The 26695-nt window shown below is 42.8% G+C and overlaps 1 protein-coding gene and 1 long non-coding RNA gene across 3 annotated transcripts in view; both read right to left on the bottom strand.

The window, feature by feature from the left end:
* Window positions 1-24351, bottom strand: part of CLCN5 (chloride voltage-gated channel 5) — a 153810-nt gene extending 129459 nt beyond the window's left edge. Inside the window, exons 1-3 of one of the 2 annotated variants that reach the window (XM_082717771.1) lie at window positions 24095-24351; window positions 23362-23478; window positions 21650-21806 (exon numbers count right to left, since the gene is read on the bottom strand). In XM_082717771.1, coding sequence (XP_082573897.1) covers window positions 21650-21665 — 16 coding nt within the window. In that variant the 5' untranslated portion in view covers window positions 21666-21806; window positions 23362-23478; window positions 24095-24351. Of the gene's footprint in view, window positions 1-21649; window positions 21807-23361; window positions 23479-23671; window positions 23842-24094 lie in introns of those variants that run through there. The other variant, XM_082717772.1, reaches the window with a different exon arrangement.
* Window positions 24352-24578: 227 nt separating this feature from the next.
* LOC309856680 overlaps window positions 24579-26695 on the bottom strand; it is a 45909-nt gene continuing 43792 nt past the window's right edge. Inside the window, exon 3 of the long non-coding RNA XR_014307318.1 lies at window positions 24579-25122. This is a non-coding gene — a long non-coding RNA (uncharacterized lncRNA). The remainder of the gene's footprint in view (window positions 25123-26695) is intronic.

The raw sequence follows: 26695 nt of genomic DNA on the forward strand, positions 1-26695 counted from the left end.
GAGGGGACCTCTATTAAAATCCTATCCATCTTTCTCCAACCAGCTCAAATGTCACCTCCTTCCCATACCTTCCCTCCTCCTCACCATAGTGGCAAATGGCCTCTTGTTCACTTAGGATTCCAAGTGCTTTGTTTCTACCACTCATTACATATGATTTAACGTAGAATTGAGTATGTACATGTTCTCTTTCTAGATTATAAGCTCCTTGATGGTGAAGTCCAAGTCACTGATTTTTATCTGAGCCACATTATCAAGTGTCTTACACAGTTATTCAATAGATGTGTACAAGATTAAAATTTTAGAATTTATATATGTTTAAAAGCATCCTCCCTCCCCACCTCTTAATAAAGCAAGCATTAGAGAATCGGCCTGATGTCTGCCTTAGACACTTACTGACCACAGAGGCAAACTTTAGCCTAAAGATTTAAGTTTTAAACCTCCCTCAACTTTTAGTCTCAACTACACAATAGGGCAAGAGATCACCCACCTCCAGGAGCTTGATAAAACAAGGGCCATTTCTAAAAAAAATACAAAAGTGCCAGCCATGTGTGTAATTTTAAATTTCCAAGAAGCCACATTAAGATAAGGGAAAAGAGGGGTGTCTAGGTGGCTCAGTCAGTTAAGCATCTGCCTTCAGCTCAAGTCACAATCCCAGGGTCCTGGGATCAAGTCCTGCATCTGGCTTCCTGCTCAACAGGGAGCCTGCTTCTCCCGCTCCCTCTGCTGCTCTTCCTGCTTGTACTCTCTTGCTCTAATAAATAAATAAAATCTTTTTTAAAAAGTGAAAAGAAATAGGGTAATATTAATTTTAAAAATAAATTTCATTTAACCCAATATACCCAAAACATTATCATTTCAACATGTAATCAATACTTTAAAAATTACTGAAATGCTATATATTCTTTTTGTCATATTAATTCTTTGAAATCTGGTGTGTATTTTCCATGAACGGCATACCTCAATTCATAGCAGACTCTGTTTATTAGCTATAAAAGCTAGTACCATAACCTCTCTGCCTCAGCGTCCTCAATTTAAAAATGGGAAAAATGGCATCTACCTTATAAAGCTGTACTGAATTTTAATAATATGCATAAAAGGGCTTAAGAATAGTACCTGGAAAATTATAAGTCCTCCATAAACATCAACTACCTTCATCATCATCATCCTCCATTTACTAGCTGAAGAAACTGAGCACATGAAGACACAAAGTGTATTTCCCAAGCTCATGAAGTAAATCAATGCTGCTTCTATTCTCTTTCAAACAGTTGTCTATTAAACCATGCAGGGCAGCTGGGAGCAATGGAAAATCTTTTTTTTTTTTTTTTCCCACTGAAGATTCCAAAGTGCAAGCCAAATGGAGTTTGGGAGTTGACCCAAAAGGCAACATTCTTCAAAATGGCAGCTAAGAGAAATGCCATCCAGCTGTGTTATGCTAACACCCTTTTACCGCTACCACTTCCTTGAGGTTCTGTCCCCTATTTGCTGTCATACTGCATCCATGCTAATCGGTGAAAAAGGTAGGACTCCTGAAGTTTCACTTTGCCTTATTTTGGGTTATTTTTGCTGTTGCTGCTGTTGTTGTTCTAGATGACCAGTAAGATTGAATATTCTTGCATACATCTGCAAAATGCCCAGTACCTGAGACCACCCAATCTTTGACATACTTGACCGGGCTCTTCAGGAGACTCAAAGGAGAGAAGCAGCAATATAGAAACAACGGCAGAATTGAAGGAACAATGGCCTAGAAATCAAGAAATCTGATTTCTAGACCAGGTTCTACGATCCAATCAATATATGACCTCAGACAACCCATTTAAACTCCAGAGCTATAATCTCAGTTTAAGATAAGGTCACCTGTAATATTCAGGACTAAGAATCAAAATGGAGTACGCCAGAGCAATAACTCAAGATGAAATTGCATCAGGCGTTAGCATTCTTGTTTTTCTCTCTTTAAGTGTTCTGGCAATAAGTTCCTCTTTAAAAAAAAAAATGAGTTCAAAGTTTGGAGATAATTTCCATTAATAACCAAGTAATTAAAATACCTAGAAAAGTAACGTTCACCTACGTGATATTTATGATTGCTGTCACAATCATCATATCCTCCGAGGTTAACAACTACAGGATATCAGCATAAACACAAAGGGGCATTAGTGACCACCTCCATGGATCTCCCCTCAATCCCAAATGCCCTGGAGCAGGGTTTCTCAACTTCAGCAGCACTGACATCTTGGGTCAGGTAACTTTGTCCAGGGGTGAGGGGCATTGGCCTGGGCATTTTAAGATATTTAGCAGCTTCCCCAACTTCTACCCACTAGAAGCCAGTAACATCCCCCACAGTTGTGACAACCAATAATGCCTCCACACATTGTGGAGGGGCACAACTGCTCCCAGTTGAGAACCGCTACTATGGATCCCCCACCATGGATACCCTAAACACCTTTGTAATTAAGATTATATGGAGACTGGGGTACCTGGGTGGCTCAGTGGGTTAAAGCCTCTGCCTTCAGCTCAGGTCATGATCTCAGGGTCCTGGGATCGAGCCCCGCATCGGGCTCTCTGCTCTTCACGGAGCCTGCTTCCTCCTCTCTCTCTGCCTGCCTTTCTGCCTACTTGTGATCTCTGTCAAATGAATAAATAAAGTCTTTAAAAAAAAAAAGATTATACAGAGACTGGGGCACCTGGGTGGCTCAGTAGGTTAAAGCCTCTGCCTTCTGCTCGGGTCCCAGCTCTGATCCCAGGGTCCTGGGATCAAGCCCCGCATCAGGCTCTCTGCTCAGCAGGGAGCCTGCTTTCCCCCCTCTCTCTCTGACTACCTCTCTGCCTACTTGCGATCTCTGTCTGTCAAATAAATAAATAAAATATTTTTTAAAAAAAGATTATATGGAGACCAAAAAAAAAAAAAAAAAAAGATTATACAGAGACCTGCAATTTTTGGTACATCCTTTGGTGCAGCCTCGTTAATGGAATGATCAACTTCCATTAGCAATCTGGACCATCAAAAGGCATAACCTTTCCAGTTAATTTGCTTTTAGTACACATATAGTGGCCAGTAATTTTGTAAAATGACCCATTACAGTGCAGAGATTATTCATACATCTTTTACAGAGTCAAAATGTTTCCACACAAACAGTGGTGCTGGCAGCTAATATTTTAGATTAAGATATTTAAGTTTTAAAACCCATGATTTAGTCCTTTAATGGTAGCACCCTGGCTTTAATGTACTGATCAAAGTTTGCTTCCCAATGACTGGGCCCTATGCCTATTCAACCACCTCTTCATCTCAAGTTTTGACAGTGTTATTCTGTCTTCTTGGGTCTGTGCATACAAGCCAATTGAGAACTTATCAGTAGGATTAGTAGAACTTATCAATAGGATCACCCAAACATATAGGGAAGATCTACTCTTTAATACAGAACTCTTAACACAGAAAGAAATACATATTAGACACAAAAGAACTACAGAATAGAAATAACCACAGAAAGAATCACATCAACCGCATGCCCAAAGTCATTCAGCTAACTAAATCTGTCACGCTGAGAGCAAAGCATAACAGTATCTTGATTGCAGCCACAGATGAAAAAACTACAGTTTAGGGCTCAATATATGGGTCTGGGACTCAACCCCTAGAAGAATGATCAATGGTGGTTACCTGTGAGGAGGAGGTTGAAGGGACACTTTCACTTTTTGCTCAAGATGCTTCTATATCATCTTTTCAAGATAAACATGTAATTGTGTATTACTTCTATAATTAAAAACCAAAAAAGCTAAAGCCAGGAGAGAAGGTGAAATCTCAGAGGCAGAGAGTATAAAGAGAGAAAAGGCAAAGAAGTTGACACTCCCAAATATGGGCAGAATTAGCGGGCAGAATAAAGCAAAAGCAAAGAAGCAGCAGGAAAGGCAGGCAGAAAGAGAACTAGGAGAGTACAATAACTCTGTGGCCAAGGGAGGGAAGTTTCAAAAAGGAACTGAACTGTCAACAGAACCAAAAAGGGAAAGGGGGAGAACAGTAACATGGCAAGACAATTCAGATCTGAAAGAGGCTACTCAAAAATCATAACCTTCTCCCTACGTCATGTCCCTCAATCTTAGAAAATTGAGGCCCAGAAAGGTTAAGTGGCTAGCTAGACAGGTATTGGTAGCTAGGGGGCACCGCAAAGGGAGATCACATGTTTATGGACAGGCTAGCAAATGGGTCCAGTGGAAAGGAAGATACCAGGAGAAAATGGGGCTAATGGGATGAGTAGTACCTGGAATAGACAGAAGAGAGGAAAAAGGAAGACAGAAGCAAACAAAAATAAGCCAACTTCTCCTCTGAAACTAGATGATTTGCTTCCTTTTTTGGGCAGTGGTTGAAGGTCAGGGGAATCACTCAGAGTACCTGGATTTCCCCAGAACTCCACCTTTCCTCTCTCACACTCTACATAGACCCTAGGCTCCATTAATCATCTATACACAAAAGAGTCCCAAATCTCTATTTAAGCCCAAACCCTCTCCTAAGCCCCAGACCCAGAGAAGATGAATCTATACTTGGATATTTATAGGCATCCAAACTGAAATTCCCCTCTCCACAATTCTACTCCTGCTCCAGTGCTATCTCAAAGGTCCCACATCATGACTTTAGGCAGATTACTGAACATCATCTCTCATTACATCTTTGTAAGCAAGATAAAAAAAATTGCTGGATGACAGTAAAGTCACAGTCACAGCTGCTAGAGACAGCCTTACCCAGTGAGTGTCCATTAATGGATTAATAGTAAGCTGCTAAGTCTTCAGTTAGCCTCTTTCAGCTCTATGCCAACTGTATCAGACACTAATAGTGACCCCTAATAATGCCCACCCCATTATACATGCCCATGTATAATCCCCTTGCCTTGAGTGTGGAGGGACCTTGTAACTAGCTTCTAGCCAACAGAATACAGCAATGGCAATGCGAGATTACTCCCATGATTAGGCGTGTGTGTGTGTGTGTGTGTGTGTGTGTTCAAAGTAGTCCCCCTCTCATCTATGGGGGATATGTTCCAAACCCCCAATGGATGCCTGAAATTATGGACAGTACCAAACCCTATATATACTATATTCTTTCTTATACATACATACATACCTGTGATAAAGTTTAATGTATCAATAGAGGTTAACAGTCAATAATAAGGTTAATAAGAGGTTAATAATTAACTGTAAGAGGTTAATAATAACAAAAGAACAATTATAACAATATACAACGATAAAAGTTTTATGAATGTGCTCTCTCTCAAAATATCTAACTGTACTACACTTACCCCTTTTATCCTGTGATGTCATGAGATGACAACATGCCTACAGGATAAGATGAAAGGTGAACTGACTTTCTGGCTACATGTCAGAAAGAAGATCATCTGCTTCCAAACTAAGCTGATCCTGGAAAACTGGAACCACGGAAGGCATAACCACAGGTAAGGCAAGACCACTGCGCATGGGCTTCCTTCTTGCCGGTGTGACAGACTCCATCCCTTGCTGCTGTGCTGGAAGTGTCAACAGAAAGGGCCATGTGGCAGGGAACGACAGGTGGCCTCCAGGAGCCATCCTCCAACCTCATCCTCCAACCGCAAAGAACGAAATTCTGCCAACAGCTACGTAAACTTGGAAAAGGACGGCCAAGCCTCAGATGAGACTGTGATCTCAGCCAACACCTTGAATGTAGCCTGAGAAACTGAGCAAGGACCCAGCTAAGCCATGACAGACTCATGACCCATGGAAACTGAGATAAGCGGGTACTGTTTTGAGCCACTAAATCTGTGGTCAGTTACTATGCCACAACAGAACACTAATACACCAAGCAATATTTTTTAATTAAAGATATTTATGAAATATGTATGATAATGCTAAACCTAACAAGAGGAACAAGAAATAACAATTTTACTACATTAATGCTTAAAAAGAGTAAAAGCCAAGACAGAAAGGTTTTTTTTTTGTTTGTTTCTTTTTTAAGAAGAAGAAAAAGAGAGAGACAGACATATACTTGGAGAACAAAGTAGGCCTTGGGACCAAAAACCCAATGCTATTTGAGACCATATTAACAAAATATAATGTATAAAACAAAAGTAGAAGCCGTCTTATTGTGCCATATGAACTGGTCAGATCAAATTAATAAATATTTCCTGTGTGTCTTCAAGGCATTAGGAAGAATAGAGGGACATACACGTTCCCGTCCCTCGAGTATTTTTTACAGTATCTGTGGAGCTAAGATAAACATATTAAAAAGCCAAATCATAATATTTTAAAAAGCAGTTTAAAACAACTATAGAAAAAATGTTATAAAGCAGGCATTAGAATTCATCTGTCAATTAGTTAAAGGTGTTCACAGAAGCAGGAGACAACACATCATTACCGATTTGATCATTATTGCTTTGCCAGTAGAATATAAAAGTGACTGTACTCAACGCTGGGATTCAATTTCACATTACTGAGCACAAGCACTTGAAATTTTGAAAATAAAGGTTAAAGAGGTTAAAAAAAAAACATTCAGACAATCTCTGCTATTTTGGAGAGTTTTTAGTGACAACATTACATTTTACAGATAAGTAAATATGGGCAAAGGAGGATCAAATAATTTGTTTATGATTATAAGTCAGTAAGTCAATTGTACTGAGAAACAGATTTTCCCTTAAGTCTAGAATGCTAATGAAAACTCACATAAACTTTCCAGGTTACGATGGCTACTTTTGGCTAATGTGATGTTTTCACTAGAAGAATTCTGAGATCCTGAGTCGTCATTTACTCTTCTCCCTCCAAAGCTGACCAGTAATCAAGGTTTGTCACTTCTTCCTTTGTGATGTGTCTCCCATTTATCCCCTCCTTTAAATCCCCGAAGTCAACAGCTTATAACCAGACCCTTGTAATGTCCTGTCTGAATCTCTCTGGGCAATCTCCTAACTAATCACCCCACTTGTGGTATCTGCCTCCCACCTGTCTTGCATAGTAATAACCGTGGCATTCTCTGCTCCAAGCCCAACTGCCCCCATTGCTTACAGAATAAAGTACGGATCTCTTAGTTTGGGGGCTGCAGTTGGTTTCTAATTCTGGCTCTATCGCTTCCTAGCTGTGTGACTTAGAACCTCCTTTCTCTCATTTGTTAACTAAGAGTAGTATCAACTGCCTCATCTATCCTGGTTTTTCTGAGACTGTCCCTGTCTATATGCCTACACCATATGAATAGCAAACCACTCTTCTCACTCTCAGAAGTGTCTGAGTTTTGACAATAAATCGTGTGGCCAGGAAAGGGTTGTTAGAAGGATGTAATGAGACAATGCACATAAATATAAGAGGCCTGGCATGATACTTTTTTTCCCATTCCCCCAAATGTACCTTGTGCTTTCCTGCCTGAAATTGTATCTCTAACACCAGCAACTATAGAAGAACTTTCCCCCTACTACATGGTCTGCCTCAGATGCTTCCCCCTCCCCTTTGTCTAAGTCCTACGGCATCCTAAACTTCTTTTCTAATGTGTATCTAACACTAGTTTGGGTCATGGCAATTTATGCACACGTTTTAACTGCCTCAGAGACTAGCTGTGGGGAAGACAGTGTCTGCTTCTGTTTCCTCTCAGTCGCACACATGACACCTAGTAGAGTCTTCCCCACAGAAGATACTCACTAAATGACATAATCCAATTCAGAAATAACCCAGAATTTTGGCCACAGACTTGCATTTCATTCCTCCATCCACACTTTATTTAAGCGTCTGCTATCTCATTCTCCTGAGATCGTTGTGCTTGCTCATTAGCACCATCATTAGAATACCAAGGGGACTCTAACAGAAAGCTTTCCTCTTTCATACCTGGCTGCCATCCTGACTGTCTTGGGGGTGATGGCAGAGCAGGAATTCTTGGAGCAATGGACTTAGGAATACAGAATAGCCGAGAGCACAGCTTCTTCAGGCAGACAGCCTTGGTTGGACCCAGGCTCTATCAGTTATAAGCTCAGAATCCACATAAAGGAAAAGTACATGTAAAGAAAAGTACATGGTAAACAATCGGTAAATGATAGCTATTATTTTTCTCTTCCCTTCCTTGACCTCAGTCAAATGAGAATACTTTACTATGAAGTGAGGCCTGTCAGCAACATTCTCTACATGAGGTAGCCAAGTACAGGCTCAGCACATACAAAGTCCAGCCCGTTCATGGTTCAGGGTCTTCTCTTTCTAGGATGTCTGCTTTCTTCTCTCAGTTCCTCCCTCATTTATGCCAAGTCTAAGCTGGGGCCATTTCTAACAGCTTCTCTGATCACCAGCAAGGACAAGAACCTTCCTGTCTGGTTCTCTAGGCATAACATCCAGGTCCAGGTTCAGGTTCAACCTCAAACCACACTCCGGGCAGCTCCTCATGCTCTACATTTCCACATGCAGAAAATCTCTCAAAAACATCCTTTATGGGTCCCCTCTTTCTATACCAATCAATAGCCTCAAATTACTTATCCTCTTTTCTCACAATTGTTCCCATCACTCCAGTCTCTGCCACCAGCCCAATTATAGCTTATAGGTACAATTATACATCCAAGAATAAAACCTGTCTTGCTTCTTAATCCACTGGCTAAAATTCCAAATATTAGCAAACCAAAGTCATTTAAAACAACCTAGGGACTCTGGTCTCTAAACATATAGCTGAGTAAAGGAATTATTCATTATAGCAAATCAAGAGGACATTCATTTGAACATTCCTCTTCTCATACCTCAGGGAAAAGTGGTCTTTTTGTTGGGGGGTAAGCTAAAATGAGCTTAAAACATTTGAGGATTTAATAGAAACTTTATTATACAAATAGATAGCAACTTATATCTTCTTCATTTCAAACTAAGACTATACCTGCATCCCTCATCAGGACCTTGGGCAAAAAGCTCAAGAAATTGTAGCCTAGCATTCACTTAACAATATTTAAACAAGTCAAACAAGAACAACAGCTATTTATCTAGACACGAAGACACTTAATTGTTTAATTGTGGCCTAGAATACAATTACTGTGCAACTTAGGTATTAAAATACCCACATATCAAAACTAATGACATAATTAAAACTGCTTCATCAAAAAAAAGGAAAACCTAATAAAATCATGATTTTTTACCTAATTTTCTCTCACTTACTTTCTTAAAATAAAGCTTTAACAAAACCACAGCTCCCTTAAGCCCCCTGGCCATGATGATTCCCTGACAGTTTACAGAGGCCCTTGATTTGCCCAGACTCTGCCTCAACCATTATCATAACTTTTTATTCCTTAGTATAATAGTTCAAGAAAAGAACCAAGTGAGGTATAGGTTTTATTTCAATTTTATTATTTAAAGGCATTTTGGCTTGCTGTAAACAAGGCATGCAATATAGAAAGAATCAAGTGAAAATGAAAACCCCCTTGCCCTTCCAACCCCTAATTTCCAAGGTAATAACTGATAACTGTTTCTCATGTATCCTTCCAGAAAATGTCTATGCATATGTAAATATACATATATACAAACTCCTATCTGTCTATCCTTTCAGCCCCCCCTTTCCATTGCACAGATGGGATCATACAGTATCATTCTGCACCCATTTCTCCACTTCAAATATATCTTGGACACCATTCCCTTTCATGATATATACATCTACCTCATTCTTCTTAACACAATGCTCGGCATCCCACTGAGTGTGTATGTATGCCATGATTAACACAACCAGTCTCTTGTGATGGGCACCAAGACTGTCAAGAGTGAAAGAGTTTCAGCAATGGAACACCTAACATCCTCATGAACAGTGACTTTTGTGCCGTTCCTTTTTAGAACAGATTCACTGCAACAAAAGACATACATATCTTATATTTTGGTAAGAACTTTCAAACTGCCCTCCAAATGGGCCCTAACAATGTATTCTCCCACTGACTGCACAGACAGGGGCTTTGAAAGCAGTCACCTGGTCTAATGATGCTGTACTGTAAATAGAGAACTAGATGTTTAATGCAAAAATAGCAAAGCACTGGCGCACCTGGGTAGCTCAGTGGGTTAAGCCTCTGCCTTTGGCTCAGGTCATGATCTCAGGGTCCTGGGATCGAGCCCCGCATTGGGCTCTCTGCTCAGCAGAAAGCCTGCTATTCTGTCTACTTGTGATCTCTCTGTCAAATAAATAAATAAAATCTTTCCCAAAAATAGCGAAGCACTGATGATTTTGTTACGTCTTTTATTTTAACACACCCTAGAAAACAACACCACAGTAGGTAGCGGCCACACCTCACCTCACCATGATGAACTCTGCCCTCATCCAAATGCCAAGTTCAAAGGGTGCTATTCCTCAGCATTAATCCAGGTCCTAAATAATGAATTCCTTAGGTCTGGAGACTTACTGAGTGAATTCAGTGTAGAAGAGAAACCCACACTGCTCCTGGCAATATCACCCACAATGATCACTAACATCAGAAGTGCGACATAATAGGATATAAGATGGTTTCCACTCCTGTGTAATTAAAGTCACTGGCCATGAAGGCACACTTTGAATATGTAAGACTCAGTACACCAGCATATTGTGGTATGGGATAATCTGACTGAGAGATTGCTAGTTTAACAGAGAATCGGGGTTCATACCCTAAGAGTGAACATTGATAAGCATCACCACACAGCATCCAGTGTCTCACGTCTAGAATGACACTTATTTAACATTTTCTATTTTGCAAAACACCTTAGCATATCTTACCTCATTTAACCTTCATGGCCATCCTGGCAGGAAGGCAAAGTAATTATTACTCATTATTACTCACAAAGATTCCATGAACACATAGTATGTGCTGGGTACTCTCTGCTAGGTAGTCAGTATATGAAGATGAATGAGACCCTCCCCTCATTCACTGTTGCCCTGCCCCATCCGACCTTTCCCCAAAGCCCTCCCATTGCACTGAGAATACTTGGTAACGTGGCCTACAAACCCTGTGTGCCCAGAGCCTTCCCCATCCTTCCAGTTTCATCCCATGTCCCTGGATTTCTCATTCACCATCATCCAGCCACAGTGAACCACACTGGGGAAAAAGCCAGGTTCTTGCACCTCAGGGACTTCCCCTTCATTTCCTCTGCCTGGGACGCCCACACACACCCCCAATTCTTTGCCTAGACGGCTCCTGCTCATCTTTTGATCTCAGCTGAACCTGTCACTTTGTCCCAGACTCCTCCTCCCAATAAGTTATGTTTCCTTTATTATTCTTTTTATAGGATTTTACTTCCTACTGCTCATAATAGCTCACAGTGAAATATTTGTGTATTTGTTTGCAATGCAACTCCACCACACAGCTGCAAGGCTTACGGAAGGCAAGAAAAGGGACTTTTGTGTTCACCGCTATAAACCCCAGTACCTGCCCAATGCTGTGCCTGGCACACAGCAGACCCAAAAAAAAAGTACCGAACGAATACAGCCAATGCCCTCAAGGGGTATATGATACAGCGGAGAAAGACACAAGGAAGGGAAAGAAGGCTCATTTTACCAGAGGACGGGAAAGACTACAGAGAAGAGATGACCCTGAGCTGATGGCTGAAAAGTAGACACTTGTCCGGAACGCAAACCTACTGAAACGATGTAGGCCATCAGGAGGCAACTGCAGGCAGAGAGGAGCAAAAGGCTGTGCCGTGCCTCTCAGACTTCCGGCTCTGATAGCCAGGTGGATGGTGGCACAATCATTCAGTGGAGAGAATGAGGCTCTATTATTATTATTACTTACCGCCAGGGTACAAGACCTGAGGTCTTGGCAGAGCTGGAAATCTGGATAGTGGCGATCTCTGTGCCCACCTGCCCCTCGCCACTCTCAAGCTAAACAGGAAAACTACGATTTTGACCTGGGAATACTCAGTGCTGAGCCATACGTAGCCACAGGCCAGGGCAACGGAGGCTGGTGGAAGGACCAGAAGGCTCAGCAGAGACAGGGCCAGGCGGGTTCTCTATATCTGAATACTCTTTGGGGCCAGAAGATGTCAATAATGTAATTTAAGGTATAGAAGTATCAAATCACTATACTGTACACCTAAAATAACTAATACGATACTATATAATTAACTAGGATTAAAATAAAAAACTTAAAATAATAACAATAATAATAATGTAATTTAGTGTGCTTCTCTTTTTGTGTGCAAGCCAGAAGAAGGGAAGAAACAGAAAAAAAAACTCAGTGTCCTGAGTATCTCGCAGGCTTCGTAACAGCTATTTCATTTCCACTGGACAGTCCCTTTCCTGGATTTATTTCTAATGGCTCTGTGTTGTAATTTCTGGGTTGCTCTTCATGGAAGTAGTCAGGACAGAAGTCCTAAATAAGTATAATAAAATGCCTGAACGGTATTGGGTTGAAAAGCATCAAAATATGTCATTACTAAGGGGGTTACCTCATCTTATTAACTCCTCAACAGCTTCTCTGGTCTGGCCATGGGTAGATAAATACAGAAGGCAGAAAGAAGAAGGAGAATCTGGCATTTGCTGCCACCCTGAGTGAAACTTTCTAGTCCCCTCTCCCCCCATCCTGCCACACACAGAATAGCATTACATGAAACAGGAAGCTTTGAATCCTAATTCTCATTAAAATGCAACCTATAGTTTATTTCAAAAATGTCAAGAGGGTGACTAGAAGAAAAAAAAAAAACATACTCTGGAAGCCTCAGTGAAAAAAAACAATTCTTTGGGGGAGGGGCGAATCACCCTAATCTTTTCAAAATCACAATAATGTGCAGGAGGGGAAGGCTAACACTTAGCAGAAAATTATAAAATAGCCAGGCCTAAGGGAGACAGTGTAACTGTAGAAGGGCTAAACAGGGAGACAGACTGACAGAGCAAGCGTGCTAGGGAGAGCGGATTATCGGGAGCTGGGGCCGTGTCCTGGCTCGAAGCACCATGCGACAGCTCTGTGACCCAGAATCGGTTTCCCTAGGCCTCAGTTTCCTCCCATGAAAGATGAGATGTTTGAACCAGATCACCTTGAAAGATCCTTTCCAGTTTAAAAACATCCCTTGAGGGGCGCCTGGGTGGCTCAGTGGGTTAAGCCTCTGCCTTCGGCTCAGGTCATGGTCCCAGGATCCTGGGATCGAATCCTGTGTCGGGCCTCCCTTCCTCTCTCTCTGCCTGCCTCTCTACCTACTTGTGATCTCTGTCAAGTGGATAAATGAAAGTCTTTATTTAAAAAAAAAAAAAAAACCCTTGGGCTGCCTGGGTGGCTCAGTGGGCTAAGCCTCTGCCTTCAGCTCAGGTCATGATCTCGGGGTCCTGGGATCAAGTCCCACATCGGGCTCTCTGCTGGGCAGGGAGCCTGCTTCCTCCTCTCTCTCTCTCTCAAACACTCTGCTTGCCTCTCTGCCTACTTGTGATCTCTCTCTGTCCAATAAATAAAATCTTTAAAAAAATCCCTTGAAGACTAAGTTGATGTTTTTTTCTGCCACAATTATAATACAATCAGAACAGCTACAACAGGTGAGTGTTTAATGATTCTCACTCTTGTACATGACCACAAGAAGCAAATATTGTCATATCCTTTTTGCACGTTTTAATAGTAAAGGTGAGTGCCTAACAAGTGGCCAGCAGTGTGCCAAGGTTCTAGATGTATTACCTCATCTCACCCTCCCAATCCTCTTATGAGTAGGTATGATTATTCTAAACCCATTTTACAGATGAGGAAGGTGAAACATGAAGAGATAAAATAACTTGCCCACAGCTAGCAGTGACAGCCAATATACAAACCCAGGGAGTCTGTCTCCTGAGGCTACCCTTGACCCGCTGATGAGACAAGCGAAGCTTTCAGAGTTTGGTAACTTCGGCCACCACCTGACAGCACTGGGTTCAGATTCGGATGTATCAGATTCCAGGGCCCATGCTCCTTCCACAGCCGTCTGCTTGAGAAGGAACGGCTGGCTCTTAGAGAAATATTTTCTGGGAGATTATTTTTGCTTACACCCTCATCTAACCCCCCCTTTTCTGCCCCGCTAAGGACCTGTAGGAGGTGAGAGTGAAGAGAGACTGAAGAACCCTTCTCTTGGACCTGCCACAGGTGAAACACTCTGCCAGATAAAGAGAAAAAGGGGCAGTTTGCTCTGTGTCCTTACTCCTGCTCTAACAACGCGACTTTTGTTTGAGAGTTGTGTAGATACTAATGTTTTGGTCAACAGGCAGGAACAGATGGCTTCTCGCAGATGATGGTGGTCCAACTCTCAAGCCACACAGCGATCCTGATTTCACACTGAAGCTCTGTCATCAATCCACTAACTGCTTTGTGATGCTCCCCCAGCCTCCATGTGTTAGCTAAATCACCAGAGTGTTTACAAATATACACTGTGATGTGCTAAGAAAAAAAAAAATCTGTGAGGTCAAAACATACTTCCTTTAGATCGGGAGTTTCTCATTGCTACTATCTGTTTTACTACAGTTTTCCTCTGCCTTATGTTCATGCTTACCCTGACATATTTTGCTACCTCATCTTATTATGTAATCCCACGTCAGATGAACGGTAATTTCCCAATTTTTGCACAATCTCCCTGCCTGTCCCCTCTCACTCCCAAAAGAGTTTCTGGAGTCAATAGGAGAGACGGCCAAAAATCACAAGAGTACTTGAGGAAGTACTAGTAGCAAAAAAACTGCTCTGACCAAAGGCTTGGGGGTCTTGGGTTCTTTTTTTTTTTAATGTTGGGGGAGGGCATAGAGTGCCTGAAGAAATTGTCCAGAAGCCCACACAATTCACTCCTCATTCGTGACGCTATTGCTGTATATTGCATTTTCAAATAACTTATTTTTTTAATTTTATTTATTTATTTGACAGAGATCACAGGTAGGTAGAGAGGCAGGCAGAGAGAGAGGAGGAAGCAGGCTCCGTGAAGAGCAGAGAGCCCGATGCGGGACTCAATCCCAGGACCCTGGGATCATGACCAGAGCCAAAGGGAAAGGCTTTAACCCACTGAGCCAGCCAGGTGCCCACTTATTTTTTTATTATAAAAGTAATACATACTCATTGTATAAAATCTGGAAAATAAAAGACCGAACAAGAGGGGAAAAAAGTGCATCCTACTACCTGGAGATAGCCACTTTAACAACTTTGGTTCCTTCCATTCCATATTTATCATTACATTCACAGGCGTGTATGTAACATGTGAACACACAGAAATACATATAATCTCACACTTAAATTAAAAAGACAGAAATGGAATAGTACCATATTTTTTCACTGTATCATGAAGATTTTTCTCAGCATAAGTCTTGATATTTAATGGCCAGATGTTTTACTATGTGGACCTGCCATAATTTACTCACATTCCCCTACTATGGAAACTATGTCTTCAGTTTTTCACTATTATAAATATGACAGTATGTAAAGTTGTGCACATTTATCAGAGATTTCCTTCAGAAGTTACACTTTTTAAAAAAAATTATCAAGGTATCCATATTAGTTACAGAAAAATTGGAAGATACAATAAAGCAAAAACAACTGTCAAATAAGCAAAAAAAAAGTCAACTGTAGTTTCTTTTTTAATGCTTTTATGTACATCCCCTCAGATTTTTCTTTATATCATACGCACATAGACACAAACACATATATTAAAATGGGGTCATACTGGGCACCTGGGTGGCTCAGTGGGTTAAGCCTCTGCCTTCAGCTCAGGACATGATCCCAGGGTCCTGGAATCGAGCCCCACATTGGGCTCTCCGCTCAGCGGGGAGCCTGCTTCCCCCTCTGTCTCTCTGCCTGCCTCTCTGCCTATGATCTCTCTCTCTAATAAATAAATAAAATCTTATAAAAAATGGGGTCATATTATTAAGAAATGATAGTTACTAATAATAGTTACCATGTATTGACCACTACCACATGCCAGCCACTGTGATTTCCTCATATTCCCACCACCCACCCTCTCTGTGTTAGCTCCACCATTCCCAAACTTGTCTACACACTGAAGTCACCCGGGGAGCTTCAAAACTCCTGAAGGCTGCATCCAGTCCCCAAAGATTATGGCTTTTAATCAGCTGGGTGAGACCTGCACCTGGGAGGGTTTACGAGCTCCCCAGGTGATCCTAGTGGGTGTACGAGTTGGGAACTATTGGGTTCACTACAATTTTTTCCCTTTCTTACTAACAACATCACCCAGCTGATAAAGCTGGGATTTCAACCCATCTCTAAGCCCAGAGCCCAGACTTTTTTTTTAAGATCTATTTATTTATTTGTCAGAGAGAGAAAGACAGAGAGAGAGAGAAAGAGAGAGAGCAAGCAAACAGGGGGAGCAGCAGGCAGAGGGAGAAGCAAGCTCCCCACTGAGCAAGGGGCCTGATACGGGACTCAATCCCAGGACCCCAGGATCATGACCTGAGCAGAAGGCAAACGCCCAGCCAACTGAGCCACCCAGGCGTCCCAACATTTTTTTCTTTTTCTTTTCTTTCTTTCTTTCTTTCTTTTTTTATTTTTTTTGAGTATGGTTGACACACAATGTTAGATTAGTTTCAGGTGTACAATACAGTGAGCCCACAAGTCTATCCCTTATGCTGTGCTTCACCTCAAGTATAGCTCTCATCTGTCACCACGCAACTGTCACCACACAATGGTCACCACACAACTGTCACCATGCAATGGTGTGTTACTATACCACTGACTATATTCCCTATGCTGTGCCTTTCATCCCCGGAGCCAAGACTTTTAACTATGGATAATCTGGGATCTGCTTCCCCCACCACCACTCACATAACATCACACTATGGACCTATGTTCTATGTTAATAAGGAGAACTCAACATTATCCTTTTTGGTAACTATAGTATTCCACTGCATTGCTCTCTCAGAATGCAAACGTTACCAATTTTTCCCCACTTCAAAAATGGTGCAATGAATATCCTTATTGACATACCTTTGTGCACATCCTTAATTACTTCCTTGGGATAAATTCCCCCTCCCCCAAAAAAACAATGCTGGGTCAAAAGGTAAATATGGTTTTTAAAGCTTCTGATAAACACTGCCAAACTCATGTTCCCACTAGAAGTGTATCAGAATGCCTGCTTCCTCATGTCCTTGCCAGCACTGAATTGTGTCATTCCTTTTTAATTTTTGCAAATTATATTGGAGAAAATGGTATGCCATCCTAAATCTCCTTTGACTACCACTGAGAACATTTTTCACATTAATGGGCCATTTAGATTTCTTCTTTTATGTATTTTCCTATTCCCATCCTTTGCTAGTCGAACACTTATGTTTTTCTTATTGCTCTGTAAGTCTTTATGTATTAAGAATAATGAGTCTTGTTGCAATTGCTTCCAGTTTTTTCATTAACTGTATGGTTTTCGGAGGAACTTTTAAATTTTCATATAGTTGATTATATTGTTTTATTCATTATTTTACCTTTAATATTATGCATACAAATATCTTCCCTACCCCACAATTATATGTTCTCCTATATTTCTGAGTTCCGTTACCATCTCTTTTTTAAAAAGTTTTAATTCTTTAATGTAGCCGTTCCCAAACAGAATTACTGAGCAGAATTGCTTACAGAGGTTTGTTGTTTGTTTGTTTTTTTAAATGCTCAGGTCCCAAGACTGAACCACAATTTAGGGGCCTAAGACCTGAGCAGGCACCTTTCTAAAAGCACTATGGACAATTCTGAGGCACTCCCTCCTAAAAAGAAACACTATTTTCATCTTCTAAATTTATATTGGTGTCATTTTTTCCAAATTACTTCGGGACATTTGTTCAATAAATCATTTCGTGAATTTGAAATGTTCCCTTTATCCTAGTTGGCAAGCTCCATGAAAGCAGAGACCGTACCCGTTTTACTAACCACAGCACCTCCAGGGCTCAGCACAATGCCTGGTGCAAGCTGGTGCCTAATGACAACCAAATAAAGAAATAATACCCGACCACATATCTTCAACCTCATGCCACCCCAAACTGGCTAGTCCTCTTGTCAATAATTCTTGACCATTAGACCAAGAAAACTGATGGTATTGATGATGACCCTGAGTTACCAAAAATATTAAATTTGGCCCTGTAGACTCTGTTTAAAGGAGCCAGGAAATGTGTTAGTGGGCTTCATCGAATGAAGTCAATAATGCCAGCCATGTTTAAGAGGTATGGGAATTCTGATAAAATTCTCCAAGGAAGGGTGCCCCTGGGTGTCTCAGTGAGTTAAAGCCTCTGCCATCGGCTCAGGTCATGATCCCAGGGTCCTGGGATCAAGCCCCGCAACCAAGCTCTCTGCTCAGAAGGGAGCTTGCTTCCCCTCACCCTCTCTGCCTGCTTCTCTACCTACTTGTGATCTCTGTCAAATAAATAAATAAAAATCTTTTTAAAAAGAAAAAAATTGGGGGCGCCTGGGTGGCTCAGTGGGTTAAGCCGCTGCCTTCAGCTCAGGTCATGATCTCAGGGTCCTGGGATCGAGTCCCGCATCGGGCTCTGTGCTCAGCAGGGAGCCTGCTTCCTCCTCTCTCTCTCTCTCTCTGCCTGCCTCTCTGCCTACTTGTGATCTCTCTCTGTCGAATAAATAAATAAATAAATAAATCTTTAAAAGAAAAAAATTTTCTCCAAGGAGGAGCTAGACAACATTGACCCCAGAGGCTGAGACCTGGCTTCCTCTGGCTCTTAGAGTTCCTCAACTAGCTCTAGAAACTGACTCAGAGCTTCCTTGAGCTGAGAACAGACCCACACATTCCCTCTTCTGTGAGCCCATGGAAAGAAAATTGGAATAGGGAACCAGGACACCTGGGTTTTAGTCCTGTCACCACTATCAACCTGTCTGAGTATGGGCATATCACTTAACCTCTGGGGTTGGGCTAGATGTTTTCTAAGGATGCTTTAGAGGTTTTCTAAGAATTGAAACCTCTACTTAAAGACCCAAACAGGTGACCACAGGGCAGGGCTTCCAAGGACAACCTGAAACTCCCTCCACAGAACAGGGCCTCAGGCCCACCTCAGGCTAGAGCAAAATAATAGTGACAACAATAGCAGTAGTCATATAAGTAGTAGCCATAGTAATGGTAGTAACAACAGCAGCTACTGCTAAATTTTAATGACCACTTACTATATGCTGGGCAATATTCTGTCTTACTACTAAGAATAAAGGCATACACTTAACACGGCACTTACAAAGTCCTAAGTTCTTTACGTAGATTAATCTTCAAAATGACCCTATAAGATGAGTTCTATTATTATTCTCATTTTACAAAGGTGGAAACTGAGGAAATCTGAGAAACAGAGAGGTTAAGGGACTTGCCCAAGGTCTCACAGCTATCATGTGATAGAACCAGCAGAAGCGACCCTAAAACCATATTTTTAACCATACAGCCAGCCACACTATCATTATACTACACTTGTCAGTTCGGAGGTTGCACAACAACAAAGAATAAGTCACAATTATAGGGAATACTCCCCTCTTCACTAATGGTAAAAAAATTCGGTTTTACTCCAATGTCATTTTAAGCATATCCAGTTTCAGGGCTGAGAGAGCAAAATACATTATTTATTAAGAAAATGGGCCATTTTATTAAGAACTGGCACCCATTAAAATGTTTTTATTAGAAAATAAATAAATCATTAACTACTAACGACGTTTCCCATTAAACAGAGAAAAAAATACAAGCTCTTTCTGCGTCATTCCGAACAAAACTTTAGATCCCCACCTGCACCAACTTCAGTTCTCTACTCCCAGCACTATCTTTTAAGCATGGACCTGACAGCCCACAGGTGTCCCAAGCAAAAGAGGCCAAACCAAAGTCGGTACTCTAACTTCCCATCATCCCCATGCCCTTGTGACCTCCTCCCATGGTCAGCTCTGTGGCTGGCATCACCAGTCCCAAACACCCTAACTGGGTGTCAGCCTGGGCTGTCCCCCAGCCACATCCAGTCACAGGACAGTTCTAGAATTCATCCCGTGGCTCTCTGTCCCTGCTGCCCCTGCTTCCGCTCAGACCACCGCCTCCTTCCCTCAACTACTCTACCAGAAACCTTCCAACCGGTTCTTGGCTTGCTTTCTCTCTAGCTCCAACTTCACCTTAACACTGCTGCCAAAGTAATCTTTCTAAAACAAAATCTGATTATGTTACTTCCCTGTTTAGAATCTTTGTCTCCCGGATAAAGTGTAAAATCCTTCCTAGAACATACAAGGTTCTTTATTATCTGGCCTCCGACTACCTTCCCAGCTTCATCCGAGGTCGTGGCCCACACATCTCACACAAGGCAAACGGAGTAACTTGGAAGTTCCCAAACAGTGCTTCTCTGTCCTGCCCAGAATGCAATTCTCTCATTTGCCCATCTGGCAAACTCCCACTCATTTTTTTTCAGATCAGCTCAAAATTCAAAATTCGGCATGCTTTTCTCTAGGCTTCCGTCACATTTTGCACCTCTCCCTATTCCGACACGTAATTCAACCTAACCCAATTATTTGTTTAGATGTCACTCTTTCCCATAAGACGAGGAGCCCTCTAGGTCTCTGTTCTACGCATCTCTCTGTACCATGCTTGTTGAATAAAAGAACGTCTCAGGATTTGAACAGGAATTTCCAAACTGCTCCTGATCAGCATCCACTGTGTTCGTCAAAGCAAAGCAATACAGGCCAAATCCCATTTCTTTTTTCTTTTTTTTAAGATTTTATTTATTTGTCCGAGAGAAAGTATGAGGAAACAAGCAGGGAGAAGGGCAGGCAGATGGAGAAGCAGACTCCCTGCTGAGCAAGGAACCTGATGTGGGGCTCAATCCCACATGACCTGAGCTAAAGGCAGATGCTTAACCAACTGAGCCTCCCAGGCATCCCCAAATCCCATTTCAATAAACATCTTCAAACCGACAATCCTTGTACATCAAAACTATGTTACATTTGTGTGCCTTCACACCTGAAGGCATAACCAGCAGGAGACAGTTTTAACAGATACTTCAGAGAACCAACAAACCTACCTGTTGAAAATTTATAGCTATTCAAGTTCTTGCATATTCTGCTCCACCTAAGTGGTCCTTAACCTTTTATGGGTCATAGACCAGTTTGGACAGCATTTGTCTATCATTTCTTAAACCCACATGCCCTTTGGAGAAACATAAAAATCCCACATACCCCCAGAAATGCTGATATAGTCTCCCAAATGCACAGTCCTCATCCCCACCAAAAATAAAAAATAACTTCGTATGTGGTAGGAATTCTCTGGTTCACAAGAGATGTAAACCCATCAGGCAAGATATCCCTGAGTTTTGCTCTTGGGTAGTTCACATTGTTAAAATAGGAATTTTCCTTGTATCACCAAATATAAACATTATAACAGTAAATATGCTTTAAAGTCTTTATGGGGAAGAGGAAGCCAGAGAGGTGCTGACATCTGTCTTCCCCACTGTCGGAACTGATAGGAATTTGCCGGAAACAAATGAAAAACACAAATATGAAAAAAAAATCCTCTGTTTCCTCACATATAACACCCCAAAAGCACATGTTCAAATGAAGGGAGCTCTTTGAAATGCTTCTGGCATTACATTTTCCAGCTTACTTCCCTCTCCCTATCCCTCCACCCCTACCTTAAAATTCATTAAACTTCTAGCTAGCAGCAACTTCTTTTAAATTAATATCCTTTGTCTTTGTGGAGACAAAGGGTTAAATTAAAGAAACAGCTGGCTGCCTGCCACTGGCTTGGGGGGTTGGGTTGGGATGGAGGACAGAGGAGGAAGAAAAACCAGTCAGAGAAATAAGTGCTGATCTCTTACCCTGCCACATGGCCATCTTGATCCTGTCCTCTCCCACGTTGGGGGTCACACACTCAGTTTCCCAAATTCCTCCAGTTTTATAAGGAGGCTTGAATGGGATGTAGATGGAACAGCAGCTGCGTGGCCTTGTTTCTTGCAAGCAGCTCACGCCCTGAACCTGAAAATGTGAACAGAAAAATGAATACCTAAATGAAAAAAAAAAACATTTCAAATCCTTAAAAGTTACCTCCTGTCCCTCTTTGAACCTCTCTTTCGAGGATATGCACACAGGAGCAATGTCAAGTTTCTCCCAGCAAGGTATCACCTTAAAAAGACAGATTGGGGGGGGTGGCACCTGGGTGGCTCAGTGGGTTAAAGCCTCTGCCTTCAGCTCAAGTCATGATCCCAGGGTCCTGGGACCAAGCCGAGCCCCGCAATGGGCTCTCTGCTCAGGGGGGAACCTGCTTCCCCCTCTCTCTCTGCCTACTTGTGATCTCTGTCAAATAAATAAATAAAATCTTTAAAACAAAAAAAGAACAGGAAGATCTAGAGTCAGTTACTATGGACACTGAGTGCTGTCCAATTCTGCACGAAACACTGGATCTTCAGTAAATGGGTTTCAGAATCTCAAAGGATGGGTGGTTGAGTGAGATAACCACTAAATGTTCTTTCCTACTCTGAAATTCCACAGTGTAGGGAATGAAGAACCAATGCCCTCACCTACCCACCCCCCAACACCAACTTTACATTAAAAAATTAGTAGAAAGGAAAACAAATTTTGTAATACTTCAAGTTTTAGAACAGCCCCTGTATCAGGATGGAAAAGAAAGGAAGCATAATAAAGAAAAGAGCAATGCCCTTTGGGTCATGGTTCTTCCTCTATGCTTCGTTATACTTTCCCACACTTTCCCAATGTCCTATAGGAAGCATATACTTCTTTCATATTCAGGGGAAAGAAGAACCAAAGACAAAAAAAAGTAAAAACAGAATGCTAATTTAAGTACAACCAAATTAATTCAGCTAATTCCTAAATTTACAGCGTCCAAGTCAGTCTTAGGGACAACACAATTTTCAAGGATAGGAAAGGAGCTAGGAATGAGAAGGAGGCGAAGAAATATCTACTTCATTTGATTCAGTGGCTTAATATATTAAACAAAGTGCTGGCCACTTAAGTTCTTAATTAATAAACTGGTCTTCCTTATTTAGCATACAAGCCATCTGCTTTGTCTAAGTAAAAGTCCTCACCTTTTTGGAGTTGGTCAACATGAAATTACATTTTGCGATTTCCATCGCTTAGACCAGCAACACCTCCACCCTCGAAGTGAAAATGGTAATACGCATACACTAAAGACTAATACGAACTTGAGAATCATCATTTTGGTCTTTCTTAATGACTTTTTTTTTAAAGGACAAGAGTGTCAATGTGTACACAGTCCCAAAAGCACCCATAGAGAAAAAACAATGCTTTAGATAAGGAAAGGTTCCCAAAGTCCAAGAAAACTTAGGAACTCAGAAGTCCAATGATGAATTCACCAGGAAAAAAGCGCTCTGATGACTTATCTGGAACCTGGGACAGTTTGTTTTGGTTTGTCTTCCCACCCACCCCCCTTATTTCGTGTACAGTTAAGTAGTGGTCCGCGCCTCGTGGGACCAGGCGAAATTTAACATCTCTGAAGTTAAACCCGGGTAGTTGCTAATAAATGTATAAAGATGACTGTAAAGCAGATTCTTACTGGATTTTTACGCTCCACGGTTGTCGATTTCCCTCACTTATTCGGGGTAGCTTACACTGACGTTATCTTACGGGCACACGGACAACTTCGCTTGGCACTCCAGGAAACTGATTTGCTCTGAAATATTAAGAAAGGTAAACGTGCATCAGCGTGAAGGTAAAGCTTTCCCCTTCGCAGTGAAGGCGCTCCAGCGCAAGCCTAGAAAGCCTGGAGAGAACAAGCTACCCGCGTGAATGGGTGGGGGGAGGAAAACTCGCAGCACCGACTTTTCTGAGAGCCCAGAGTCCACTTCGCAAAGACCCACACAAACCTCCGAGTCCAGAGCAGGGGGAAGAACGGGACCTCGACAGAGCTTCACCAACCAAAACCACTCTGCCCCAGTCCTGGAAAGGGGACGCCTTGCAGCCAGCCTCCCCCCCATTCAAAAGCGGGACGGGCTTGGCGCCGCTCCGCGAGAAAACTTCACTGGGACAGCGCAGGGACCCTGGCTCGCAGAATAGGGCAGGGCTCGCGGGAAGATGCCGCCCTGCACTGGCTAGAACTAGCCGGTCTAACTCCTCCGAGTGCCAGGCGGCGGCGGCCGGGCAAGGGGAACCCCCATCTCCGGGGGGCCGAGCCAGCGGAGGAACGCTTTCCCCGTGTCGCTGCTCTCTGGAGGTGCTCCGCGAGCCGGCCGGGGGGCCAGCGGCCCACGAAGGACCTGTTGGGAAAGCGACAGCCCATCTGTCTTTACCTGTCGCCGAGGTCGGGGGCGGCGGAGCCCGTGTCGACCGCCGGCCGGCCGAGCGCTCAGACGGCTCTGGCGTCCAGGACACCAAGCTGAGCTAGCGCCCCACGTAGCCTGCAGAGCTTCATTCACAGCCCAGCCGGGAGGAGGGGGAGCGGAGCGGGCGCGCGGCTCATGTGACAGGCGCCTCGCAAGTGTCGGCCAAGCAGAGCCAAGGTCTGCGCGTGCGCGCCCAGGCCGGCCTTCTCCCGGCACCTCGGCCCAGCCCGGGCTGGGGGTGAGGCGAGCAGGGGAGGCGGCCGGGCGGAGAAAGCGGCGAAGGAGGAGTTTCCGCATGCGCAGCCGCGGTAGGTCGGCCCCGCTTGCTGCCATATTTAATGAGGACTGGGCGGGTCCTTAACTCAGTGCAGGGCGTGCCAATCGCGCTTGAAAAAGAAACGCTCCTTTATGTTTCACCGTTTCCAGCCTGGGCTACGGTTCTTTGGGGTTTTGTCCTTAGAATGGAACTGTTTATCCTGAACTTCTGGTCCACGGGACAGCTAGTAGTAATCTAATACTAATTACATTAGCTCACATATTTGGAGCCTCTAATTATGTGCCAGGCACTGCTCTAAGCCCTTAACTCATTTTCATCTCATTTAATGCCCGCAATAACCGCACTGGGGTACGTACTATTATTCTCCACTTTTATTCATGAGAAAACGGGGCCACAAAAAGATTAAGTAACTTGCCTGAGCTCACATAAGAGGAGTAAGAACAATGATGGAATATAGTGATGCTCTTAACAATCAACTGGATCTTCATTGCAACATTGGATAATCTACGCAGCGGTTTTCAAGGAGGCTCAGAAAAAGCAAAAATCAGGACTCCTGGGTGGCTCAGTCGGTTGGGCCGCTGCCTTCAGCTCGGGTCATGATTCCAGAGTCCTGGAATTGAGTCCCACATCACTCCTTGCTTGGCGGAGAGCCTGCTTCTCTCTCCGCCTTTGCCTGCTTGTGCGCGCTCTCTGTCTCTCTCTGACAAATAAATAAAATCTTAAAAAAAGAAAAGAAAAGAAAAAGCAAAAATCACAGGCCTCACTTAAGTGGCAGAACTGAGCGTCCAACCCAGGTCTACCTAGGATTGTAAGAAACAGCCCCTCATTTTACAGAAAAGAAAATAGGCCAGAGGAGTGCATTGGCTTTTTAAGGTGATCCTGCTAGTTAGTTATCAGCAGAACTGATATCGGAATCCATATAATCAATCCAGGTAATCTAAAAGTCAGGCTTTTTGACCACTGCATTGAAGAAGACCACCCACAAGAGAAACCATGGGGGCACTTCAGCAAACAAAGAAAAGCAGTCACTACAGAATTTGAGGGAATGGTGGAGTTTAGATAGATTTTAAATGAAGGATTGTTTTGGGGGAAGTGGGAAGCAGGACTGTGTGAAGGGGTCAACATCAGGTCTGGACTGTGAAACGAAACCAGAGGACTGTTTCCTTGGAAACCACCAAGTAAAAATAGATGTGGAATGTTGTGTCCAGATACCCCTTATCCAGAGCTCTACACCTGGATAGGAAATCAAGGCTGCATCTTCGGGTCCAAGAACCTTATATCCTCCAGACAAATGTGGGATGCTTTATTCTCGTTGGTATGATTTCAAACAGCAAAGTCTCTGATAGTCTGTGATTGTAGAGAACAAAGTTTCTTGCTGAATAAAGAAAAGGTGGTGGTCACTCAAAGGGGGTTGTTATCAGTTTACAGCTGCACGTGTCTTTGGGAGAAATATTGTTCCCTATAAAATCTGCAGCTGGCTTTATCTGTGTCTGTTACTCCAGCCTGATGAATAGCCAGATTTTAGTTTTCTTGGTCCAGGCTCATTTTTACTTTCTCACCTGGTAGCGTTTAGTCCCTGCCTTCAGGCACTCACAGTCTAACAGGTGGGTGGGTGGGTGCATGGGAGATACCCATAAGTAACTAGAAAGAATCCAGGGAAAGTTATAGAGTCCTCTGATAAAAGTAAATCCAAGTGGAGATAGTAACTTGTGCAAAGGAAATCACCTATGAGGACGTGTAAGTATCCTGTATGATTGAAGCTTAGGGTAGGGAAGTGTCAGGGAGAAACAGCCAGAAATTCAGGCCAAATTTTGGAGGATCCTGAATGTCAGACTGAGATTTGTACTTAATTCAGAAAGTGATTGAGAAAGAATTAAGGTTTTTGAGCAAGAGAATCCCATTATTGGAACTCTTCTTTAAAAAACTGAATCTGGTGATGCCTGGGTGGCTCAGTCGGTTAAGCGGCTGCCTTTGGCTCATGTCATGATCCCAGGGTTGTGGGATCAAGCCCCTCATCGGGCTCTCTGCTCAGCGGCGAGCCTGCTTCCCCTTCTCTCTCTGTCTGCCTCTCTGCCTACTTGTGATTTCTCTGTCAAATAAATAAATAAAATCTTTTAAAAGAAAAAGTTAATCTGGCGGCGGAGCCACCTGGGTGGCTCAGACAGTTGGGCATCTGTCTTTCGCTCAGGTCATGATCCTGGAGTCGCAGGATCGAGTCCCAAGTTCTGAGTCCCGAGTTGGGCACCTACTCAGCTGGGAGTCTGCTTCTCCCTCTGACCTCCCCCCGTCAT

The sequence above is a fragment of the Mustela nivalis genome, assembly GCF_964662115.1.
Source record: "Mustela nivalis genome assembly, chromosome: X".
Lineage (NCBI taxonomy): Eukaryota > Metazoa > Chordata > Mammalia > Carnivora > Mustelidae > Mustela > Mustela nivalis.